The sequence below is a fragment of the Populus alba genome, chromosome 18 (genome assembly GCF_005239225.2).
Source record: "Populus alba chromosome 18, ASM523922v2, whole genome shotgun sequence".
Classification (NCBI taxonomy): Eukaryota; Viridiplantae; Streptophyta; class Magnoliopsida; order Malpighiales; family Salicaceae; genus Populus; species Populus alba.
This window is the reverse complement of record NC_133301.1, coordinates 12,454,487-12,476,171: the sequence shown is the minus strand read 5'-3', so window position 1 is coordinate 12,476,171 and position 21,685 is coordinate 12,454,487. Positions and strand designations below refer to the sequence as shown.

The 21,685-nt window shown below is 34.8% G+C and overlaps 2 protein-coding genes, 1 long non-coding RNA gene and 1 other non-coding gene across 10 annotated transcripts; all 4 read right to left on the bottom strand.

Annotated features, from left to right (window-relative positions):
* Window positions 1-728: 728 nt before the first annotated feature.
* LOC118034382 (uncharacterized) lies at window positions 729-1,646 on the bottom strand. The gene is made up of 2 exons (XR_012168712.1): window positions 1,201-1,646; window positions 729-1,115 (listed from the first exon to the last, which is right to left on the bottom strand). It is a non-coding gene; the product is annotated as an uncharacterized lncRNA (long non-coding RNA).
* A 6,029-nt stretch (window positions 1,647-7,675) lies between these two features.
* LOC118034383 (uncharacterized) lies at window positions 7,676-13,042 on the bottom strand. 7 transcript variants are annotated; one of them, XM_035039656.2, is made up of 8 exons: window positions 12,601-13,042; window positions 12,373-12,476; window positions 12,196-12,257; window positions 10,697-11,211; window positions 9,956-10,167; window positions 9,538-9,615; window positions 8,409-8,463; window positions 7,676-8,312 (listed from the first exon to the last, which is right to left on the bottom strand). In XM_035039656.2, the coding sequence occupies exons 5-8, from the start codon at window positions 9,984-9,986 to the stop codon at window positions 7,991-7,993; spliced, it is 486 nt and encodes a 161-aa protein (XP_034895547.1). In that variant the 5' UTR covers window positions 9,987-10,167; window positions 10,697-11,211; window positions 12,196-12,257; window positions 12,373-12,476; window positions 12,601-13,042; the 3' UTR covers window positions 7,676-7,990. The 7 variants fall into 7 exon arrangements, with proteins under 7 accessions (XP_034895547.1, XP_073262211.1, XP_073262213.1 ...); XM_073406110.1 differs by lacking the exon at window positions 10,697-11,211; XM_073406112.1 differs by lacking the exon at window positions 10,697-11,211 and having other exon boundaries at window positions 9,538-9,579.
* A 1,702-nt stretch (window positions 13,043-14,744) lies between these two features.
* On the bottom strand, window positions 14,745-21,279 carry LOC118034385 (eukaryotic translation initiation factor). Its single transcript, XM_035039658.2, has 9 exons — window positions 20,892-21,279; window positions 19,569-19,640; window positions 19,059-19,154; window positions 18,661-18,885; window positions 17,891-17,988; window positions 16,944-17,031; window positions 16,510-16,860; window positions 16,178-16,420; window positions 14,745-16,096 (listed from the first exon to the last, which is right to left on the bottom strand). The coding sequence occupies exons 1-9, from the start codon at window positions 21,054-21,056 to the stop codon at window positions 15,059-15,061; spliced, it is 2,376 nt and encodes a 791-aa protein (XP_034895549.1). The 5' UTR covers window positions 21,057-21,279; the 3' UTR covers window positions 14,745-15,058.
* On the bottom strand, window positions 20,299-20,403 carry LOC118034399 (small nucleolar RNA snoR103). Its single transcript, XR_004685019.1, has one exon. It is a non-coding gene; the product is annotated as a small nucleolar RNA snoR103 (small nucleolar RNA).
* Window positions 21,280-21,685: the final 406 nt, after the last annotated feature.

Below are 21,685 nucleotides of genomic sequence, written 5' to 3'. Positions count from 1 at the left end.
GGTATATCAGTCATTATAGCCAATACTGAATGAAATTGACAACTTTAGTTCATATGAATAGTAACAAATTTTATTTTCATTTCAATTTTTAAACTTTTTTAATTACAATTCCATCCTCCCAAATTACATTATCATGGTTTTATATATGGAGATGTCTTTTGAATATATTTCTCATACATATAAAGCAGTGTCTAGTGATATTTTAGTGATGGATTGAAGAGCAATTTTATAAAATAAAAATTTATTTATAGTTACACATAAAAATTAAAAGAAGGACCAAACTTAACAAAAACAAACACCATGTCGATATTGGCACAAAAAACTTTAATTTGCTCCTTATAGTTTTTTTTAAATTTTCTCCTTATAGTTTTAAGCTCATTTATTGTGTGGTCCTTGTTATTTTAGAATTTCTCATTTTGATTCAAAACTTTATCATTTTTTTTTTTGCTTTCCAGTATTTGAAAGTTGATGAGTAAAGAGAAAGTCACCGAAAATCTTAATGAGAGAAAACATGGCTAAATGTCAACATTCAAGCCACTAAAAATAGATATTAGTGTCACTGAATTTGAATGTATGGGGGTTCATTGAAAGTGGGTTTTCCCTCTAGAAATATCAAAATAAAAATAAAAAGATCTTGGTCGTTAAAGTTTTTTTTAATTCATAATTAGTTTTATCAAATGATAATTAAGGATTAGGTTTTGTATTCCAAAAGTTAAGAAAATAAAAGATTGTCGGAGCAAATTGGATAGTTGATTAACATCAATATTCCAACAAGAGGCTTAATCCACCATTAAGGAGGAGGAGGAAAGCAAGGTAAATTAGGTAACAATGAGATTTGGTAACAAAGCTATACTACCTCGATCTTAATCAAAAGAAAACCAAAAACATGACGAATCCAACTATAGCAGATCCGAATGTTCTTGACAGAATTGTAGAGGATTTCAACAGTAAAGTATGTGCTCCGCTCTTGGACTTGGTACGAGGACGAAGCATATCTCCGCCACCAGAAATTCCCTTGGCTCTTTGCAAACTCTTTAAATCAACTCCCTGCATGACCCCCTCAAGCCTTCTCCGATCACCCTTTTCTTTTGATTCGCTCATCATCCCGTATACATCTGCACAGGACAGGAAGAACAGGTAGTTTCGAAACAAAAATGGCAAATTCTACAGTCCGAATGAAACAATCTTGCTAACACTTACTCTGGAGTTGATCTCTTCTCATCAATGCGTTATATTGAGGGGCAACCGTTCCTTCGCATGCATAGCATGAAAGGGCCGTGAAGCAAATGAGGAGGAGCAGCCATGCTAGTGTTCTTCCCCTCATGTTATACCTGCTAATTCTCAGCTTCTATTTCAAATGTTTATGCAGGTGTGAGGGAAGTAGAGACAAGGTTCAGTTGACAATTCAGCTACCTCTTGGAGCTCACCGGATTTACATTAGCGGTGGTCGCTTATAAGATTTCCTCTCAGGTGGGCCATTAAGGAAATGGAATAAGTTCGGTGACTTCTTTTTCTGTAGAGTTGCTGGCTCCAGCTAGCTTTAACTGTGGCTGCAATAAGATGCTCTTCCTTCTTTTCCATGAATAAAAAGAAGATGCTTTGTACATGGCTTAAACTATCTTATTACTCAACAAGTTTTTAGTTTAATTGGCACTCATATTCCATCCCCTTAAAGTTTCTGAATTTCATTCTTGAAAATGTGATAATGGTTGTTTTTAAATATTTTTTATTTAAAAATATATTAAAATAATATTTTTTGTATTTTTAAAAAAATTATTTTTTATATCAATATATTAAATTAAAAAATAAATAAATTTTATACAAACGCATGAAACGAAGAAACCGTTTGGCAATGTGGTGGCTTCCACGTTTCCTACGATTTCAAGCTTGCAAGTTGTTTGGTAATTAATAAACGTGTGTTACTGTTCACTGGGTCTCACATGCAGCTGCGTGTGAAACGCGAGAAAAGGAGAAGTAGCTCCTGCCTGCTTTCTACACGGCCAAACTGATGTAGTTGTAGTGCTCCACTGTTCACTAAACAGTTTTTTTTTTTTTGGAAAACAGTGGAGGCATGCATCCATTGTTCAGTGAACAGTTTTTTTTTTTTTACCAGTGCAGTTAATTAATTTCACTCGCACTGTTCACGTGAACGTGAACAACAACTTTTTTCGTTTTAAATTAGTTTAAGGTGAATTAAATTTACTTGTAATGTAATCTTAATTTTATTCTTGATAATATTTTACTTAATTTTGTAGTTCTTGTCGGATGAATTTTGTAAGTAATGAAATTGTAGATAGTTTTTTGTTAAAGTAATTTTTTTTATATAAAGTGTGATTTATTTCATGATGTAATAGCAATAGTTAAATCCATAATATTTAAATTAAAAACCATCAATATTAATATATATTTTTTAAAATTATTTTATAATCTCAATTTCAAAAGCATTCTTAACCAAACACATTAAAAAAAAAAAAAAAATTCGACCTTAATTTCAACCACAGTTTTAACCAAACACTTATTTTTCAAACCAACCTTAACTAAAAGTACTTTTTATAAAACAATTTTTTTTAAATCACAACCATAATTATTACCGCAATACCAAACACACTTGAAATAATAAACGTGTGGTTTAAATGGCAGTAAAGTAGGACTATACCTCACACTAACATTTGCAATCCTTTAATGTGAGATTCTAAAATTTCTCTGCCCACCAATAAGTCTTTTTCTTTTTCAAGATTCACTGAAATTGCTTCCATGTCAATTTAATGTGAGACCAAAGAGCATCACAAAGTCAAATCACTTTAATATTGTAATAAAAAAATCATTTTAATTTTAAAATTTATTCTGATTCTAAGATGTAATTATTTAAAACATCCTGTCTTTTCCTTTCAAGTGGAGCAATGTTTTCGGGTTCGGTTACAGTTCTGAAACTAAGAAGAAGAATACTTCTACTGCTCATTCTAAATTCCCAAGGAGAAATATGAATATTTGGTACTAATTACTGGAAACCTAGTGGGCACTTTCCCTTCCCCGTAAGTAAAAAAATCTTTTGTATTGTGATTCTTTTTTGAGGTGCTAATACATGTTGATTTGATATGTGTTTGTGATGATGATAGGATAAGTCTGTAAATTTTGAATTTATGAATCTGGTATCATAGTGTAGTGATGATCTCCGTATTTATCCCGGTCAAGCTACTAAGCTAGTATTTAAGATATTTCTTGGTTTTAATAATTTGATTTATATTTTTTGAATGAGATGATTGGTTAATTATATTTGATATCCACAAAAAATCATCTATTTTATATTTACGATCTCTCCAATAATTAAATGAGTATCATTTAAGGGGAAAAAATTATAATTTAAATGAAAAACCTAAAATTAGATATGTTATTTGTAATGAAAAAACACTAAACCTGCTTTTAAAGAATTCAGACATGTTTGAGTTAAGTGTTTAACTGAGCTTAAAAATGATGGATTATTACCCTTTTGCTGGTCATTCTTTTAAGGAGCAAATTCAAATAAAAACAATAAATGCTAATACAAGAAAATTATGAAGTTCAAAATAAAGTTTAAAGAATAATTTTATATTATTTTTCAATAATACATGCATAAAAATGACCTTCTACCATTCAAAATGATGTTAGTCGATCTATTCAGAATAAGAATTCGCCTGCAGTCTTAATTTCCCTTCAATCTTTTCACTTGTTCATTCTTTTTAGACGCCTAAAGATAATAATGGAAAAAAATGGGGGATATGCTGCTGGACGGTGCATGACCGCCGGTAAAGGAGTTGGGCGGCGGATGCAAAAGAGAGTAAAAGAAGAGGGAATAAAGATTACTTTCTGGATCAACTGGCCTAAGCGCACTGCATAAAGGAAGATCTAACACGAATAATTATCATAAATTTCCTTCAATAATTTGTGCTTTAAATCTTGTGCTTCTTGTTGCCTCCCTCTCCCCCGACCAGAAGAATCGCCTGAACTTCAGAACCACCGGTCTAAAGCACCGAATTTTTCAAGTTGGATTGGCTGAGGTAAACACGATCCTCGAGAATTAATAAAGCTTAACCTCAACGCAAAACATATGCTGTGATGTTTTCTTATCGTATTTTTATTTTATAAAAATGATATCATGAATTATAATTCTGTGTATATGTGAAGATTTAAAGAAACAAAAAATAATTCTTTGTATTCATTTTTACATATAATTAAATATAAATGAAGGCAAATCTCGTACTATGGGTGCTTTCATTGACTTCCATCAATTATGAATGTTAATGCTTCTCTGAACCCTGTTAAATTAACAGAAACAATAACGTGCGTAGGCTAAACATTGTGTAAAATATATATTTTTTTATCTCATTTTGTTTTCCTTCTTCATCTCTCAATATTATTTAAAAAAATTGTTATGTGGTTATCTTGAATTTTTTTTTTTATTAGTTTATCCTGGTGTCATAAACTAGCCCACGAGTTTTGCAAAAAAATAAAATTGAATAAAGGTTTTTTTATAATTATTTTGAGTGTGTTTGATTTTTGAAGATATTAATTTGATTTATTTATGAATTTTATATATACATATATGAATTTTATTTTAAAAAATATTATATATTTATTTTTTTAAAAATATTTCTAATATATGCAACCTTGCATGGTATTCTTTTCACTTTCATTTTATTCAATCATTTTCATGTGAGTGTTTATTTATATTGTTATTGGATTTAATAAAATATTAATTTTAATAAACAAACTCAATAAACTCATTTGGATAAATATCTCATGTTGTGAGATCAAATATCTTGATCGAAATCTATCACTTAATTTTTTTAATTTTGCTTTTAGTTATTGTTGATGAATCTTTTTTATTTATCTATACAAATTATTATCGATTTATTTAATTAAGTGCTTGCATAAAATTTTTAATTTAAAATTAAATTTTTTATATATATAAAAACATGTTTAAAAAACCGGATATCCAATAAAAGATCTTTGATAAAAAAAAAAAAAAAAAGAAGGTGTGTGACCATATTATAGGTAGTAAGAATATATTTTGCACATGCTACAAACACAATGAGATATATAATAAAACCTTAAAGTTAATAAAAAAAAACTAAATTTTATTCAAAAATAAAATAAAATGAAGAAAAAGATCTAATAAAAACGAAAAAGCATTAAGATATCTTACATTATAAAAAAAAATACTAAAATACTATAAAAGTCTCTCTCACCTTTTTCTCCACCAAAGCCAAAAAAGAATTAAAATGATACCACCTTAGAGAAAATAAAATAAAATAGCGAAGTTACTAAAAAAAAATCTAGATTTTATGCCATTAAGAAAAGATGAGTTTATTTACACACAAAAATATGCTCGAGTTAAGATCAAGAAAAAAAAGTAAGAAAAAAATTTACAAAAATACAATAAAAGTCAAAGCCTCTCTCTCCATTTTCTATACCCCTGTTATTAGCAAAAAAGAAAGGCTCATATTAGTCCCCTAACTATTAAGAATTCTCAACATAGTCTCCAAAATCTGGATCCGTGATGTAAATAGTACTCATGAGTCGTGACAAACAGGCGCATAATTGAGGAAACCATAAAAGATGGGTGACCCAAATGAAAAAACAGGAGCAAAATTGCTTACTTTCTGGTCAGAAATTAGAAGAATCGAGCCATATATTTGTATTCTGCACGTACGACTTGTGTGAAATCCATTTAGAAAATGGGTTAAGCCCAAATTGTATGGAGACCAGATGAGCTGTTCTTACAGGATTTTATAACCATCTCAAATCTCATAAACGATGTAAAATAAAATTATATCTAAAATAATTTTAGAGTTGTAATTTCAAAACATGAAATATAAAAAATACAGACCACCGGCTCCACGATGTAAAAATGTTTCTAAGTGACTGTATACATGGAGCCGAGGCTCGCCGGTGAAAAGCTCAGAGGAGAAAGGATTTCCAAACCAAATCCAATGTGACCCTTTGAGAACTGTGAGCCTAGGTTGTGCCACAGAAAGAGAGGGATGTTTATTATTGATTTTTTTTAAAAAAAAAAAAAAACTTTTTTGGCATAGCTTATGTCACCGGAAGCTGTGGGGTCCTGGAACTGGCATTTCTGTTTTCTTACAGCTTGACCTTTCTTGGAACGTGGCACCGAAAGGGAAAAGATTTTATTGGAACATGCCATCTGCTATTTTAGCCGCTTGAAGCCTGTGTAAAATTGAAGCTATGAAAAAATTGAGATTTTATTAAGATCCTGTTTGCTCAAAATGGTTGCCCATCAGATCTTAACCCCCTTTTATGCCTAGGGCTTCAAAATGTTGGTTCCCCGTCAGATTGAAATATCCTACGTTTTCTTACAGTCGAATGCTTCGTATCATATCTGCATCGTATTATATTATTCGAGGAAGTTTCAAAATCCAGCAGGTTATTTTTGTATTTAGATTGAGGTTAATTAAGATGTTCACCTATATAGTTTTTTCTTTTGAGCTCATGAAGCACTAGGTTAATAATAAAAGTTTTATTACCTGCAAAAACAATTCCTGATTGTAAGATTTAAAGACTAATCAATAATAAAATCGGTAACCTTCTATGAGAAAAAACAATTAAAAAAAATTTAATTATAAAAATAAGAGTATTTATTTTTATGTTTTTAAATGATTAATATTTTGAAATATATATAAACTTTTAAAATAGAAAAAGTTTTGAACATTTTACTTGAATAATTCAGAAAGTATTTATATTTCTCGAACCTTATCATTTTGATGAAGACAAAAGGACTTAGAAACCCATCTTTACTTAATTATATTAACGAGGGATAAAATTTTTTTACAATATATTAATAAGAGATACATATCTCTTATATGTTATTAATGAGATGGAAGATAAAATAGGCCATTTGAGAAACTTTGTATAAGTCTATAGATGCAGAGAGATAATTATATCTGACACGAGTAGTTTATTTTATTAATCGAGAATAGGGCTCTATAATTTTAAATTTCTAAGACCAATTGGACTTGACACGTAGCCAAACTTAGATTAAAAAAAAATGCATGGATATTCATTAAAAAAAATCATATCATATTGGGTTTAATGGTCGTAAAAACTTAAGTTTATTGAATATAGCAACATGCTAGGTTCATGTTCCCTTTAAATTTAGTTAATGGTTAAACCTAAATGCATTGTCTGGTAACCTGCTAAGTTCACATTACCTTGAGTTGAGTTGTAGACTAAACTCAAGTCTATTAGATTTGACAACTTGCTAGATACATATTAGTTTGGGTTTAACTGATGGCTAAATTCAAGCGTGTTAGATCTGATAAATTAATGGACCCATATTATCTCAAGTTTTTTTAATATATAAAAATATTAAGTGAAAAATATTGAATAATCATTATTGATACAGGTAAGCTAGAGTCATCAACCCCATCCATCATCGAGGCATGCTCAACATTCTAGGCATGCTACAATATAAAAAAGACTAACTTAATTTTCAATATACTCGGGCGGGCCAACTAGACAGTTCTTGTCCTGTTGGCTATTCTAGTTTTCATGTCACGCTCAATGCTAAAGGAAAAGGAGATTACTTCAAACTCAAAATTAGTAGATTCGTCCAAATTTCAATACTAGGTCCCACCCATGCTGTCATTATTATAACCCATATTTTAAAAACAAGCGCTTATGGACAACCCACCAAACCAGATATTATTAAAAATAGGCTGACATTTTATTTACTTACAATATTAAGAAAATTAACAGGCTAAGTATTGGTACAAGCAACTACCTACTACGACTCTCTGTTTATGCAGATCCTCTAGTTGTGCTGAGAATATCTGCTAAATAAATACGAGGCACGTGGAAAAGCCAGAGGCGGGGTAACATAGAAAAGACATCCTTTTTCCTAATAAGGTAAAGCACCGCTTGGTATACGGCGACTCATTGAGAGAATTACTGAACACTCAACTTCAACAAATTGGGCAATTAACCATCAGGCTTAGAACAGGAAGAAACTGAGGAAGGCGAGAACTGAACCAATTATATGGCGGGAAGGAAGTTGGGTTCGGACAGCAGACGATTTGCGACCACTACGAGGATAATAACGAGCCCTTTTTCTGATGTGAACTCCTAACTTCGGAGTCTGAAATGAACTGACCAGGCCATTTTGTCTTCCCTGAGGCAGTTGGGGTTTGGTGGGAACTTTATCAAATTGACTCTTGACAGCTGAACTTGGAAGAGAGTGTGATAGCAAGAGGAGGCTGAAGAGCAGGAGAGTGAACACATTCCTCGTTTGAGTCATGTCTGCTAAGGAAAAGTAGCTAAGATATTTGTTGTTTAGTGGACTCTATGGTTGATAAGGAGGAGATATTTATAAGTAGTGCCGCAAGCAATCAAGAATTTAAAATATTACCTACCTGTGAAATGTCCCTCCCTGCACATGGACGTCTGTTGAAAGATACCCACAACAGCCTAGCAAATTGACAAGAGTAGCAAACTTAAGTAAGGTATCTCTTTCCAGCATGACAAGGGAATTTGAACGGCAAGATTTTACTTCACTTGATTTCATGATAAGAAAAGGGCAGAACAGAATCATCTTGCATGTCAGCAAAAATAACTTTTGAGTAAAAAATGACGAGAAGAAAATAAGCTAGGACTTCTTTATCCCAAAACTAGCTTCGAGTTTTCTACAGGATACCCCTTGTAATAAAATTCATGGGGTAAATTACTTGGATTGCCAAAAAACAATTGACACAAAATAAAGTTCGGTGGAGGATGATTCTTGATGTTGATATCAAATATTGACTCCAAGGCAATGGTGCAATGTCAATAAACTACTAAAGCACCTAAAGTGGAAGATGAATTTTAATTTAATCAAATCTTTCTATCTTTTTTCCTAGATACAATGCTTCCAACTAATACTAGACAGACTTTATTTAGATCTTACTATGCAAAGGCCTTACTCTTCTGCTGTTAAACATGTTCCTTTGGCATTTGCTTTGCAAAATTCAAATAAAGCACTGGTATCTTAGAAAGTTGGTGTCCACTGGTATTTTAGACAGGAAATACTGGCATTGGATGAATCCATGCTTTAGTCGGCAGAATCGTTTATCAAGAATATCTTGGCTGAGTTACTGAAATGTTGAAACATGGCCCACATGTTTAGCCAGTTCACCTGTGACTCGATCCAAGGACAAAACATAAAGCCCATTTCTGCTTTCAAGAAGTGCTAATGCATTGCGAGCATGGAGAAATGAGATCACCCACTCCTCAAACACCGCTGCAATGTAGCTATTGGATGTCATGTTTATGGTTTCTGATGCATGCTTCTAAAGCGTGATCTTAGATCCAACAAAGAGAAGTATACCAACAATGTTCTCAAATTACAGAATGCCAAGAATGTATTAACTTCTGATCCAGCTTTAGAGAAATACTAATTGTAAAACAGCTAGCATGAAATTCGAAAGCAAAACCAAGAGGAAGCTTAATCAGCAGAAACCAACGAGAACCTAATCAACATGGACAAAAGGCGGGAAAGATATATACCATTGTCTAAGCCTTCAACCCTCAACCAAGTTAACAAGTAGCCTGATATCAAAAACTCAATAAGCTGGATCATATCATCTACCAAAAAATTAAAAGAACAATGAGAAGAAGATAAATGAGAAGGCCAGGGTACTCCTAGAGAACCAACTTATACTTGCATCTAAATTCTTTATCGAAGAACCAATATGAAATTTCCATTCTAATAAAAGTTCAGCTCAAAATAAGATCACATATCCTCAAAGAAAGGTCTGATGATAAGACATAATAGATAAGTAGAACCAGCAGGAATCATGCATGGATTAGCTTCACATAATGAAATGCTGTTTCCAAGCTCAAGTTAATGGGCTTCGGTTATGAATAGTTTTGAAAAACTGATTAGGGTCAGGATGGAATTGATGATCATGATTGTGAATCTTACCACAGTACTTACATGATGAACAGGCACTCATGCAAGTTTGGAAAAGCCTCTTCTCAAATGGATCCAAATTCCAAGAATAGCCCTTTTTCTGCTACCATGGAAATTCTTTGAGAAACTGGGTATTGCACGCTGCCCAGAGTAAGGTTCACATCCAAGTTTTCGGATCAAGTGGTGAATATAGAACTGGGTATCAGTTTCAATTTGATGTGACCCTGTAACAGCGCATCAAGATATTAACAGGAAGAACTCATTAACAGGCAAAAATACAATGAAATTAAATAACATAAAACAGCCAATAGAATACTCGTTGGAGCAAACCAAAGCACTTAGTAATTTCGTGTTCCTTCCAATTTTGTCACCAAGGAAATCAAGAGTGTTGGTTCAATTAACCAAGGAGAGACACCAAAATAATAGATCAAAGTTCCTACTGTTAGATATCATATGTGTATCTACTAAATTTTATTACATCTTAATTTCCAAAAGCAGCCAGATGCTTAAAATCTCCATGTGTAGGGAAACACATCCTTTTCACTAAACTCACAATTAAGCTACCGACAATTCCTTCAATGGACTCCATGTTTATCTCCTATTGATAACGGGTTCCTCAGTGACGCTACAAGAGACAGGAATAAGAACAAAATTTAAAATAGTCTAAGCAACAAGGGAAAAGATTAACAGAAGTGGTGATTGCAGGAAGATGCGATGGCCCTTAACCAATCTATCGATGAAGAGAAACTGTACATAGAAAAGAGGTAATAATGCAAAGCTTATCAGCCCATCATTGGATGTATTTGAAAACAGAACTGCAGAGCATATTCAAACATTAATGTTTGAATCTAAGTCTTTCTTGTACTGAATTGAACAAACTTCAGACAGCTTACGGTATTTGATTGAAAAAATGCTAGCACCTAATCAATGGAGAGTGGCTAATGAAATAAATAGGCATGTTATTATTTATTTTCTTAGCAGTTCTTCATCACCAACTAGTCCAAATCAACTTAAGTGAAACGTTTCCCAACTTATCACCTAAAGCCATAGGTTTAGTTTTTCTATACAACGATGTCTCTTATTCCTTTTCTTTTGATTTGTGAATACGTGCCTTAAAACCTGAGAATTCGATATATGATGGTGTCAAAAAGTATCGCCACCCGCTCCCGCTCTGTAGCAACTTCCACTAGAATTAATCGACAGCTACTACTGCGTAGGACATATTCAACCTCTTCCTATGGTACTTTTTCCCCGTACTCTCGTGAGTCCTACAGCTTACAAGCATCCGGAATATCATTAGGTTTCATGGCAATGGCGGATATTTAATTTAATTTAATTTATGAGATTTAACTTGGTTGAGAACATTGATTGTTCAGGTTATATTTGTAATCCATGAGATACGTTATACCTATTATTGCATAGAAGCAAGAGTACTTCCCTTTCTATATGCACCTACGTCATGTCCAGTCAGTCTGCACAATTATTCTTGTGAAAGTTTAAAACAAAATAACCAATCTAAAGACTCATTTACCATCACGATTGCACCCAACTCGTTCTTGGAATAAAGAACAGACGGTAAAAGACTCATTTACCATCACGATTCCCTCACTTGCACTAGAGCAAACACAAAATTCCTAAAAACCCTCTTGATTACTGATAACAAAACAGTAGGTCTGCCTAGCAAACGGAATCAAAACGGTTGTTATATTATTTTTCAGCAGTTTTATGAATTATTGACTTTTCAGAAATCTACAGTTAATAGCTATAACCTTAGCGCTTGAGAAACCCTAGTTTTATTTTTTCCTTTATACGTTGCTTCAATGCCTCCCAGCGCCTATCCTACGTAAATCCCCCAATCCCCACCTCTGAACAAGATATGATCACATCAATCCACCGATATCTTCATAAATGAACTAATATGTATGTTTAGCGACTTACTAACAGGAGAAGGAAAAAAATGTCTGCTGAAGATGCTTCAAGTTAATTCCACATGTATCAAAGGTCGGGAAGAAGTGAAGAAAACAAATCTCTATTGATCTCATAGTGTCAAAAATTACAGATAACTCATGTGAAGCAAATTAAATATATTAATCAAAATGCATTTAAAAGCAATAAATATTCCATTCATGGTATTAAAAAATTAAAGAAAATACTATTTCCAGGAGATTACGCAACAGCACTTGAATTAACTCAATTAACCACACTGATTCCAAATGCCGCTAATTTGAGGTAAAAATTGTCAGTCGAATCACCTGAAAATCGTAGTTTTCTATTTGAATTATTTCTTCTTCTTCCTTCTTTATCTTTAACGGCACTGCAAAAATAAAATATCCAGTCAAGTAATTATATTGATTAACTGATGAACCTAGTTAATAAATTGAGAGTGAAAATCGTTATATCAGTCATAATGATAATGAGAATAATGAGACCTTGTCTAAGAAATCGACGGCGAAGAGCATCTTTAAATCTGCGATCAGAGCCGTCTCCGGCTTGCTTAGGCCTTAATTTCCCCAAATTATTAAAGAAAAAGCATCTGCATAACCCAGTTTGTGGAAACAAATCACACTGTGAAGCATCTATAACACACACAAAAAACAAGAAAAAAAAACTGAAAAACCTAAGCAGAGAGAGAGAGAGAGAGAGAGAAATTCTATAACCTTCAGCTTCCTTGAGATCTTCTCTCAGTCGAAGCTCTTGTTTTCACTCCAGTCTTTCAAATAAATAAAAAAAAAAAACAGATTATGCTCTGTTTGTTTTGTCAAAACCTAATCGCGTTAAATTTTGACTCAAATGTCTGCATTTTATTGTGTTCCAAACAGAGAATAGAGATAGGTGAAAATCAAGCGAAGAGCGTCGGATTCTGAAGGAAGATTGTTAGGCGGAGGAGGAGCAGGAGGAGGCTGTTTCCGGAGAAGTTTTGATCGCAGGAGTGAAATTGCAACGGTGAGCTTCAGTGATTAGTCATCTGTTGATGACGCCGACGCCGTTTTGGTGTTTGTTGCTGGTTTCACTTGAGGCCATACTTTTAATTTGAAGTTTACTTAACGCGGGAGAATCTTGAGCTTTGTAGTTCAGTTTGCTATATTTACAAGGACATCCGCTTATATAATGGAAGGGGGTCGTTATATTTTTCAAACAAAAAAAACTATTTATTTTGCATTAGAGGCTGTTTGTTTCGTGCAATGTTTGGAATATTTTTATATAAAATATTTTATATGTAAATATTTTTAATGATATTGAAGATGATAAAGAAAATCGTGAAGGTGATAATAAGATATTTTGGCAATAATAATAAAAAAAAATAATTATGGTAATAATAAAAAAATTTTAAAAAAAATGATAATAAGACGACAATAAAAAAAATAGTTATAATAACAATAATTATTATATAAAAAAAATTTGAAAGTAATGAAGTGGTGATAACATTAAATAAGTTTTTTATTGGCAAAAAAAGAATTCAATTATCTAGTAGATACCCAAGTTATAATAGCTTGTGACTAAAAGGTTTGCTTTTCCTGTCTATGTTTATTAATATGATGGTCACTAGAAGCTTACATGGTCATTAACTTTAAAGTCTGTAAAATTAATCGAGATACGTATAAGTTAACTCAGATACTTATGATAATTTAAAAAAAAAAATCCAAAAAAGTGCTGCTGCCTAAAATTGACCTAAAAGCCACTGTAACCAGAAAAGAAAATTTGACTAAATAACGAAGAGGTTGATGCAGTACAGTTCTTTGCCATGTAAAAATGTATTATCATGGAGAAATTAGGGATCCACATCGAATCACTCAGTTTCATTGAAAGTTGTGTATTTGAATGTAAGGGAACACCTCTGCTGAATCTTCTTCGTGTCAATGATTTTTATTGTTTGCATGGGACCCTGTCAAGGGAACCACCGCTCTATACCGGACCGGTACCGGATATTGATAGTATAACCCATCAAAAGTAGAGGGTGAGATGCCCTCTTCACACCACCCTAGCCATTATTCCAGTGGGGTTTCTTGTCCCAGAGACGTTGAAATGTGACCTAAAAATTGGAAGGCATCCTATCTGCAAGCTTCCAACCTATAAATTCAAGATCCGATTAAGATGTCCTGTGACCAGCTTGACACTTTACACTTCACTGGTCACTTTCCACCGGACAAATCCCACCACTTACACCACCGCCACCACTTGATGCTCTTTTTGACGCTGGATGGCAAAACAAAAAGACAAAAGAATTACCTGATTACGCCACCGCCGCCACTTGATGCTCCTAACAAACCAAAAATTACCCAAATCAAGGAAAGATATAATTTTGCAAGGACTTCTGTTGCATAATTATAGCACGCCGACAGCTTGCATTTCTTCTTTTCTTTTTTTTTTTTTATTTACGTAGGTGTTCGAACCAGCTTGCACGCACCACAATTAATCTCACGGCTCACTGAACATCCTACAAACCCAGTAAACATGTAAGGCACCGCGAGGGTGACAGGCGTACACGGTGAGGTTTGAACCCAGGATGCAGAGGAAGGGAACAAGTCCTTTCAACCGCTAGGCCAAGACTTCAAGTGCGACAGCTTCCATTTCTTGAATCCATGGCAGCTTGCAGGGAGCGTAATCAAATGTGGAAGGAGCAGATTAACCTTCAAAACCAACTAAATCTGGTATGTTATAGCACCAACAATCAGGCTAGCATCAAAACTGATGGGCGGCAGAGAACGCAACAGCCCAACAAACAAAAGGTGATACAAGTGAGGATGTAGAAAGTCGGATTTAAGAGCAGAGCTCAAATAATAAACTAAATTACTCAGTCAGGGGAACAAAAATTGAAAACTAATCAAATACAAAACAACTGGATCCCTTGAAGGGACATGCTTCTCGAGCTACAGACACACGAGACCAAAATCCACAGCATTTTGGTTTGATTTCTTTCTTCGGTAACACACAACTATGATCTCAGGAAAAAATATACAACTCAAAAAATATGTCATGTTCATGGCAGCTCCACTTATCACATAGTACAAGTTGCTCGCCTCAAAATGGTGTAGGCGGGGGCATTATGAAGTAAACGTAAGCACAAAAAGTTGGATACAGATGGTGAAGTACTCACGTAATGGAATGGTAGACTTACTAAAACAAACTCTGGCAAGCCTCAATGGTGGATGCCTGAGTGTCTAATACAAGTTGCCCATCCGGACTTGAAATAATGATCCTTCTTGCTGCATCAAACACGGCTCTCCGATACATATTATCCTCCATCTTCTTAAGGACCTCTATTACCATTTCAAAGTCCAATCCCCCAACCAAAACTAATTTCCCAATAATTTCACCAAAATTATTTGGTGCCTTTGGCAAATCAATGCCAATATCATCCAACATAGAACCATAGAGTAAGCACCCAGTCCCTATGTCTTTAGTTGTGAGGACCTTCTTGGAAAACAAATATTCCAAAAGTTTGGCAGCTGGTTCAACACATGGTGGGTTTGCCTCTAGTGCAATGAAGATAGCTTCCTTGACAACTTCAGGGTGATAAGCTGGAGACTTCAGCTCCTCCACACATTGCAATGCTTCATCCAGAAGCAAGACACTGAAATATTCCTTCAGGAGTGAGACAGTCTTTCTCCTGAGTTCATCAGGATTCACCCTAGCAGCTGAAACACCTGGTCTCTCTGAAACTGGAGGCACGTAAGGAGCAGGAAGGGTTTTACTAGGCAGAGGGGCTTGAGCAGGAGGCTCTGCACCAAAACTTGAGTTTGATGGCCTAGAAGGAGGACCACCACTTCCCTGCAGGAGGGCACTACTCCTACCACCTATAAAACCACCACTGCCCTCAGGTAACAGCCTGGTGTTTAGTGATTTAAACATTGGTGATTGGACACGTCCCCCAAGCTGCATAAGACCATCACCCCTTGGCATTGAGCGGTTTCTAGGCATCTCCCGGTTGTCGTTATCAATTCCAGGCATCCCAGGCATTCTCCTAGTTCCTGGCATGCCAGGCATCATCCCCCCAGTGCCAGGTCGGTTGATGGGGAAGCCCCCAGGGCCAGTAGTCCCTGGAGTGGTGGAAATAAGACCTCGGTTATTTCTAATGCTTGCAGTAGCACCTGGACGCAGCCCAAGAGTCTTTTCTGCCTCAGAATGTATCTCTGTGATGGTTTTAGCTTTGACCTGCAATGACAACCAATAAAATATTTACATGAATACAGCATCTATTAGCTGAATCAGAAATTAATGGCATAGAAATCTTACCTCTTCACGCCTAGGAATCCAGTTGTTCATCCGTAGGTCAAGAACACCTCGCACCATGAACCTCAGTCGAGGAGCCAGCTGAGGATTTGATGCCAATTCCTTCAATCGACCAAAGTACACATCATTTATCCGTCGTGACTTTGGGCTTTCATCAAGCTGCTTACCAATGGTATTAAAGAACTGGCATATGGCCTCAACACTTTCTTCAGCAGGACAACCTTTATTATCGGGCCCTAGAAGCTCCTGTTCACATAGCAAAGTAGCTGTAAGCAATCCTAAGAACCTCCACCAGCGTCACGAAAAGTTATACAAGTGGAAGCTCCACTGCTAACCTGAACAATATGATGGACAATCTTTTCAGGAACCATGTTCTGCTTCAGAAGCTCTCCAATCAAACGCATGTTTCCAAGAGTGCGAAGCTTGACCAGTTTTTCCTTATCCCTACGCTCAAGCTCTTGCTCTGGACCTGTCATCTGCCTTAATTCCTCCCTCAGCTTATCAGCACCTTCAAATGCCTCTTGACAGATATTCAAGAGCACCCGCTTAAATGTGATCTCTTTCCCACCAGGTTCATCTGATGGGAATGAGGGGAGCTTTTCATTAAGATCAGAGCACAGTTGTGCGTACATAGGGCAGAATGTGGGTTCAAGAACAGCCTTGTCGAATATAAGTGATATCACACCCTGCATTCAGAATCAACCTTTGAGCTCAACTGGCAGCTGTATAAATCTAAAGGAATAGAAAAAATATGAACCAAAAAGTTAACCTTCAAGATATCAGTTGATGTAATTCCAGAGTCAATAAGTTGGCCCTTGAGAACATCAAACTTCTCAGGGGTGAGCTTGTTCAGTATACTGCACAGAAAACAGAGAGCATTCAGCATATAGCCACCATAAATACTTGTATTGAACAAGCCCTTCAGATTTTTTGAAAGCAATGGCATGAGTCTGAATCACATAAAGAGCCATATAATCCAAATAGGTAAAAGTACACAAGGAAATGATGATAATTTCCAGCAATTTCATGGGTGAGAAAGAACCAAGGTTAAGAAAATAAAATCGAACCAAAATCTACATGGAGTGACATATCTATTTAGGCTATCCATTGCTGTCAATGGCAATGATGACAATCAAAAACACATGTTTATCTTGGTGTTTGTAATAAATAACAGTTGCAGGATAGTGAAATGTTCTATGTTCAGAAATCCAATTAGTTATGTGGTGCATACTATATACGTCAAACAAATTCTAAAACCATGGCTGAGAAATTCTTGAATTGTAAAAAAAATTTCTAAGTGAAATTTGATGTTTTGATTTTAAGAGCTTGCAAGTTCAAAGACATTCAAGATTACAGCTGAAGCTTCATGGACGCTTTCATTACTCAAAATTAAAATCAAATTATACAGATTTTAACATAAAAAAGAATATGTGAAAACCCAAGGTGATTGTGCAATTGAGGACACTGCACTATATTCCAGATATAAAATATCACCAAAATGCTGTCAAGTTGCCAACAAGTCCACATTTTCATGTGGAGATTTTAACATAAAAACATGATGATTGAGAAGCCAACCATGTCTTGGGTAAAAGCACAAGTAAGCCTGTACCCAGACCTTACTGCATTCGGGCCATAACCATGAAATGACACATGTATCCCATTTGATATTTTCTGACTCAAAGAATAGTCACATAGGAAATCATCAGCATCAGTTACCCTTTTACAGTCTTCAAGACACGTTCCTTTTCAGAAAGATTCACCCTTCTAGTAGACCATGGTACCTCAGCCTTGACCAAAGCAGGAGCAGGTCCTCCCTGGTTTAAAAGGAAAGTACAGGAGTTGAAGCTAAAATAAAACATGAGCACATAACTTAGTTTAAAGAAAGCACCAGAATACAGCATAATAACAGACAAAGAGTAGAGTGAAGGAGAAGTTCAAAGAATTCATAGTAGAACTAAGATCAACTAGATGAGGAACCGACCTGAAAAAATCGTATTAATACCTTGAACCAGACAGAGTTATTATATTATGGTTTGATAGTCAATGTGTTCCACTGAACTAAAATGTTACCAAATTTATGTAATACAGCAAAAGAATGAGACAAAAGCTGCCTGCACTTCTGGTACATTATTCATAATTAGAAGTTCAAAAGGAAGCTAAAGAAAACTTCTAATGGTATGCATTTCATGAAGATGATATGGTTGATGGCAAGAGCATCTACAATTTAACTGCTTCAGGTCAAACTTTCCATGATATACAAGAGAGAAGGTGTTGGATTAAAAATCTTGCGAGTAAATTATTATTCTCGATATAGTAAAAAATTTACTATAGAAGAAACTCTAGTTCTGACAATGCCATTAAATGGCTTTACACACTACAAATTAAGTGTGTATCGGAAAAGCAAATAAGAAAATTTCAGCTGGATAGGTAAACAATTATTCAAAAAGATTGCCATATGCAAATAAAAGGAGAGAGGCATAAATTACCTGATGGGAAGAGACTTGTGCTCTCACGAATTGGGAGTTGAGCTGGTCTTGACGATTAGACTGATTGCCTTCTTGCTGCCTGGAGTCATATCTCCCACCAAAGTCTCTATTTTCTCGAATAGAATCCCGAGACCTCTCCTCTCCAGATGGAGAAAATTGAGCAGAACGACCACGCCAATCCCGATTGTCTGGCTCAGAATAACGAATCTGAGATTGAGTTGGAGGCTGGAAGGAGCAAAAGAAATCATTACTATAAACACCGTCAATCTACCATGAAGGACTTATGATACATCAAAATAACTAGATTCCATTCTTATCTAGCACTTCTATACCCCCAGCGCTTCTTGCAATGAAAGGGGTAATTTAATGAGGCAAATCAAAATGGAACAAAGACTCACATTGGTTTCTCCACGACTCCAGCTCTGATCTTCACCAAAAAGCTCAACTTCAATTTCTTGTTTGATTTTTAGAATCTCATCAAAGATTACAACAGCCTATGAGAAAATAATGGCCAAGATTAAATAACAAATAAACGAAGCATACAAAAATATATACCAAGTGATATGAGCCTCCCAAAACAATGATATTTACAGAATACATCTCTGTGCTCTATTCACCATTATAATCATTAGGATGCTTCTGAACAGAAAGTATATGAAACCAAATTTTAAAACAGAGTGAAATAGAAAGCAAAAGAATAAAAGTAAATTGAAAGGATGAATCCGTATATGAAAATTGAAATGAAACACCCCCCCCCGCGTATATTTACACTAATTTTTTATGCTCCATGCCAACAAATAAATGCCACCCAGATCAGCACATGAGCCAAGAATTAAAAGTTCTTTGGAAAATCAATGCCAACGAGCTTAATAAGTAATCATGTCTTCATGGATATTTAAGATCAATACCTCTTTAAGCTGCAACAGTTGGTCTCTAGTGTACCGAACACGCTCACGTCCCTCAAACCGCAAGTCTCCAGTCTATAAGAAGAATACAATTGGAGTCAAGAGCTTCCAACAAAATCAACCAAGTTTAATATGCCAAAAAAAAAAAAGCTATTGCAGGAAGCAAGTGTAATGGGAAAAACCCCGACAATAGCATAACTGAGAAAAATGTATGGTATGGCTTACAAGACTAAGATACGGTGTTGAAACTGATGCCACGGATACAATAATATTATTAAACTACAGCCTTGAATCCACAAAAAGATTGCTATTATCATCTGTTTTTCCTTGGTAGATAATTAAAAGGTGTATAGGCAGAAGAATTCAACTAAAACATGCATCATACCAGCATAAGTGATTAACATATTTGGATTCTAAAATATGGCAGAAGAGGGCATGCTTAACATCATTCACATGGATAAAAATGGACTTTATAATGTTCTACATGGAGGATTCATGAATAAAAACAATGGTGCTAATAGAACGGATGAAATTTCCTTGGCCCGACCACATTCAAAAGCTCCATTCTTTTTGATATAATAAATCACAGGCAAGTAAAAAGCTGAACTTTGACATTGCAGAATACGAAGCTCAATGCTAAACCAGAAGCTACTACCCACGTCAAGTAGAATAGACTGTGAAGTAGAACCAAACTACACTTCAAACGTTTCATCATCAATATTCCTAAGAGTCTGAATATGAGTAGGTCCTTTATGGGCAATCTGAAACTCAATAGACACCCACCTAAAGCCTACATATTGCTGTTCGTCCATATTTACAGCAGGTACACATATCAAGTGGCCAGCCAAGAATTAGGACACTACAAATTCCCAACCTTTCCAAGTTCTCATTATGAAATAACCTTTTTCATTATCGATCAACAACATAACAATCTGACTCTTAACAAAATCAAATCAACAGAACAGCAACTAAGAACAGCAAACAAGAACATGGTAGATTGCTGGATTTCAAAAGTAGAACTTGAATCGATTATCAGAACAGTTATCAAATCCAACAGGACATAGCCAAGCTTCAGTTTTTAATCCAGAAAAAACCAACCTCGGTCACTCTTAAAAAGATAAAATAACAAAAGAAAAAATAAGAACAACGATTAGATATTGCAAGTAACGAAAACATAAATGACAGATCCAATTTTTCTTCAAATCCAATCCACACTTAACCCAGAAAAACCAATCCCACAAGACCACAAAACCAATCGAATAAAATCAAAACATACAGGTTTTCAAAGCAAATTTTCTAGATCCAAAGGTGGGTAATGATAAAAACCTTCAAAGAAGTAGCACCGCCATGAGGACGCAAGAGAGGGAGATCACCGAAAGAAATAGAAGAAGATGTAGAAGAAGAGGACTGCTCCAAGCGAGGATTGAAGAGTCTACTCCCTCGACCACCACCAGGTCTTAAGCTTAACACCGTCTGATCACCTTGCTGCATAACTCGGTCTTTCACTCGTTTTTAAATTCCAATCCACAAAGTCCAATCAAAAAGAAAGAATAAACCAAGAAAGTGACAGATACAGCCGCTAATAATAAAAGCAAGAGCTGAATCAAGATAGAGAGAGAAAAAAGAGAGAGAGGTTTTTTTGGGTTTTCTACTCGCTCTTCTGCTAAGAGCAAAGAGGAGAAGAGAGTGGGAGGCCGGTTTACAAAAAGAGAAAAACCAAACCCTTCTATAGGTGGTGAGTGTTTTTTTTTTTTTTTTTTACTTTTTTCCTTCTGTATTTAGGACTGCTTATGTAATTACGTCGGTGTCCTTCCGCTTGGGAATTTTAGTAAAAGATTCAGGATTGATTTTGTTTTTTCATAGAATTAAAAGTAACAAAGAAACCATCTTTTTCTGGTGCTTTTTTTGCAATGATAAACACTATCTCAATAATTCCAATTCCGTTCCAGAGAATATCTAAAGTAAAAGGATGACATGTAGTCTCCAACTAGCTTTGTCAATCATCATGTTGTATATGTCCAATCAATTTTTTTAATATAAAAAGTTATTGAAAAATTTAAATTATATAAAGATTGAATCAATTTAATCTGAATCCACTTAATAAATCTAAAAATAACATT

Excerpts from the sequence above, each read along its gene's own strand:
- LOC118034383 (XM_035039656.2), bottom strand. The coding sequence starts at position 9,986 with ATGAGTGCCTGTTCATCATGTAAGTACTGTG. Across the intron at positions 8,464-9,537 it reads GGTTGAAGGCTTAGACAATG|GCTGTTGTGGGTATCTTTCA; the intron begins GTATATATCTTT and ends TCAATTTGCTAG. Across the intron at positions 8,313-8,408 it reads CAGGGAGGGACATTTCACAG|CTACTTTTCCTTAGCAGACA; the intron begins GTAGGTAATATT and ends CAAATATCTTAG.
- LOC118034385 (XM_035039658.2), bottom strand. The coding sequence starts at position 21,056 with ATGCAGCAAGGTGATCAGACGGTGTTAAGCTTAAGACCTGGTGGTGGT. Across the intron at positions 18,886-19,058 it reads GGAGTCGTGGAGAAACCAAT|CCTCCAACTCAATCTCAGAT; the intron begins GTGAGTCTTTGT and ends TGCTCCTTCCAG. Across the intron at positions 16,097-16,177 it reads GGATTCCTAGGCGTGAAGAG|GTCAAAGCTAAAACCATCAC; the intron begins GTAAGATTTCTA and ends TTGTCATTGCAG.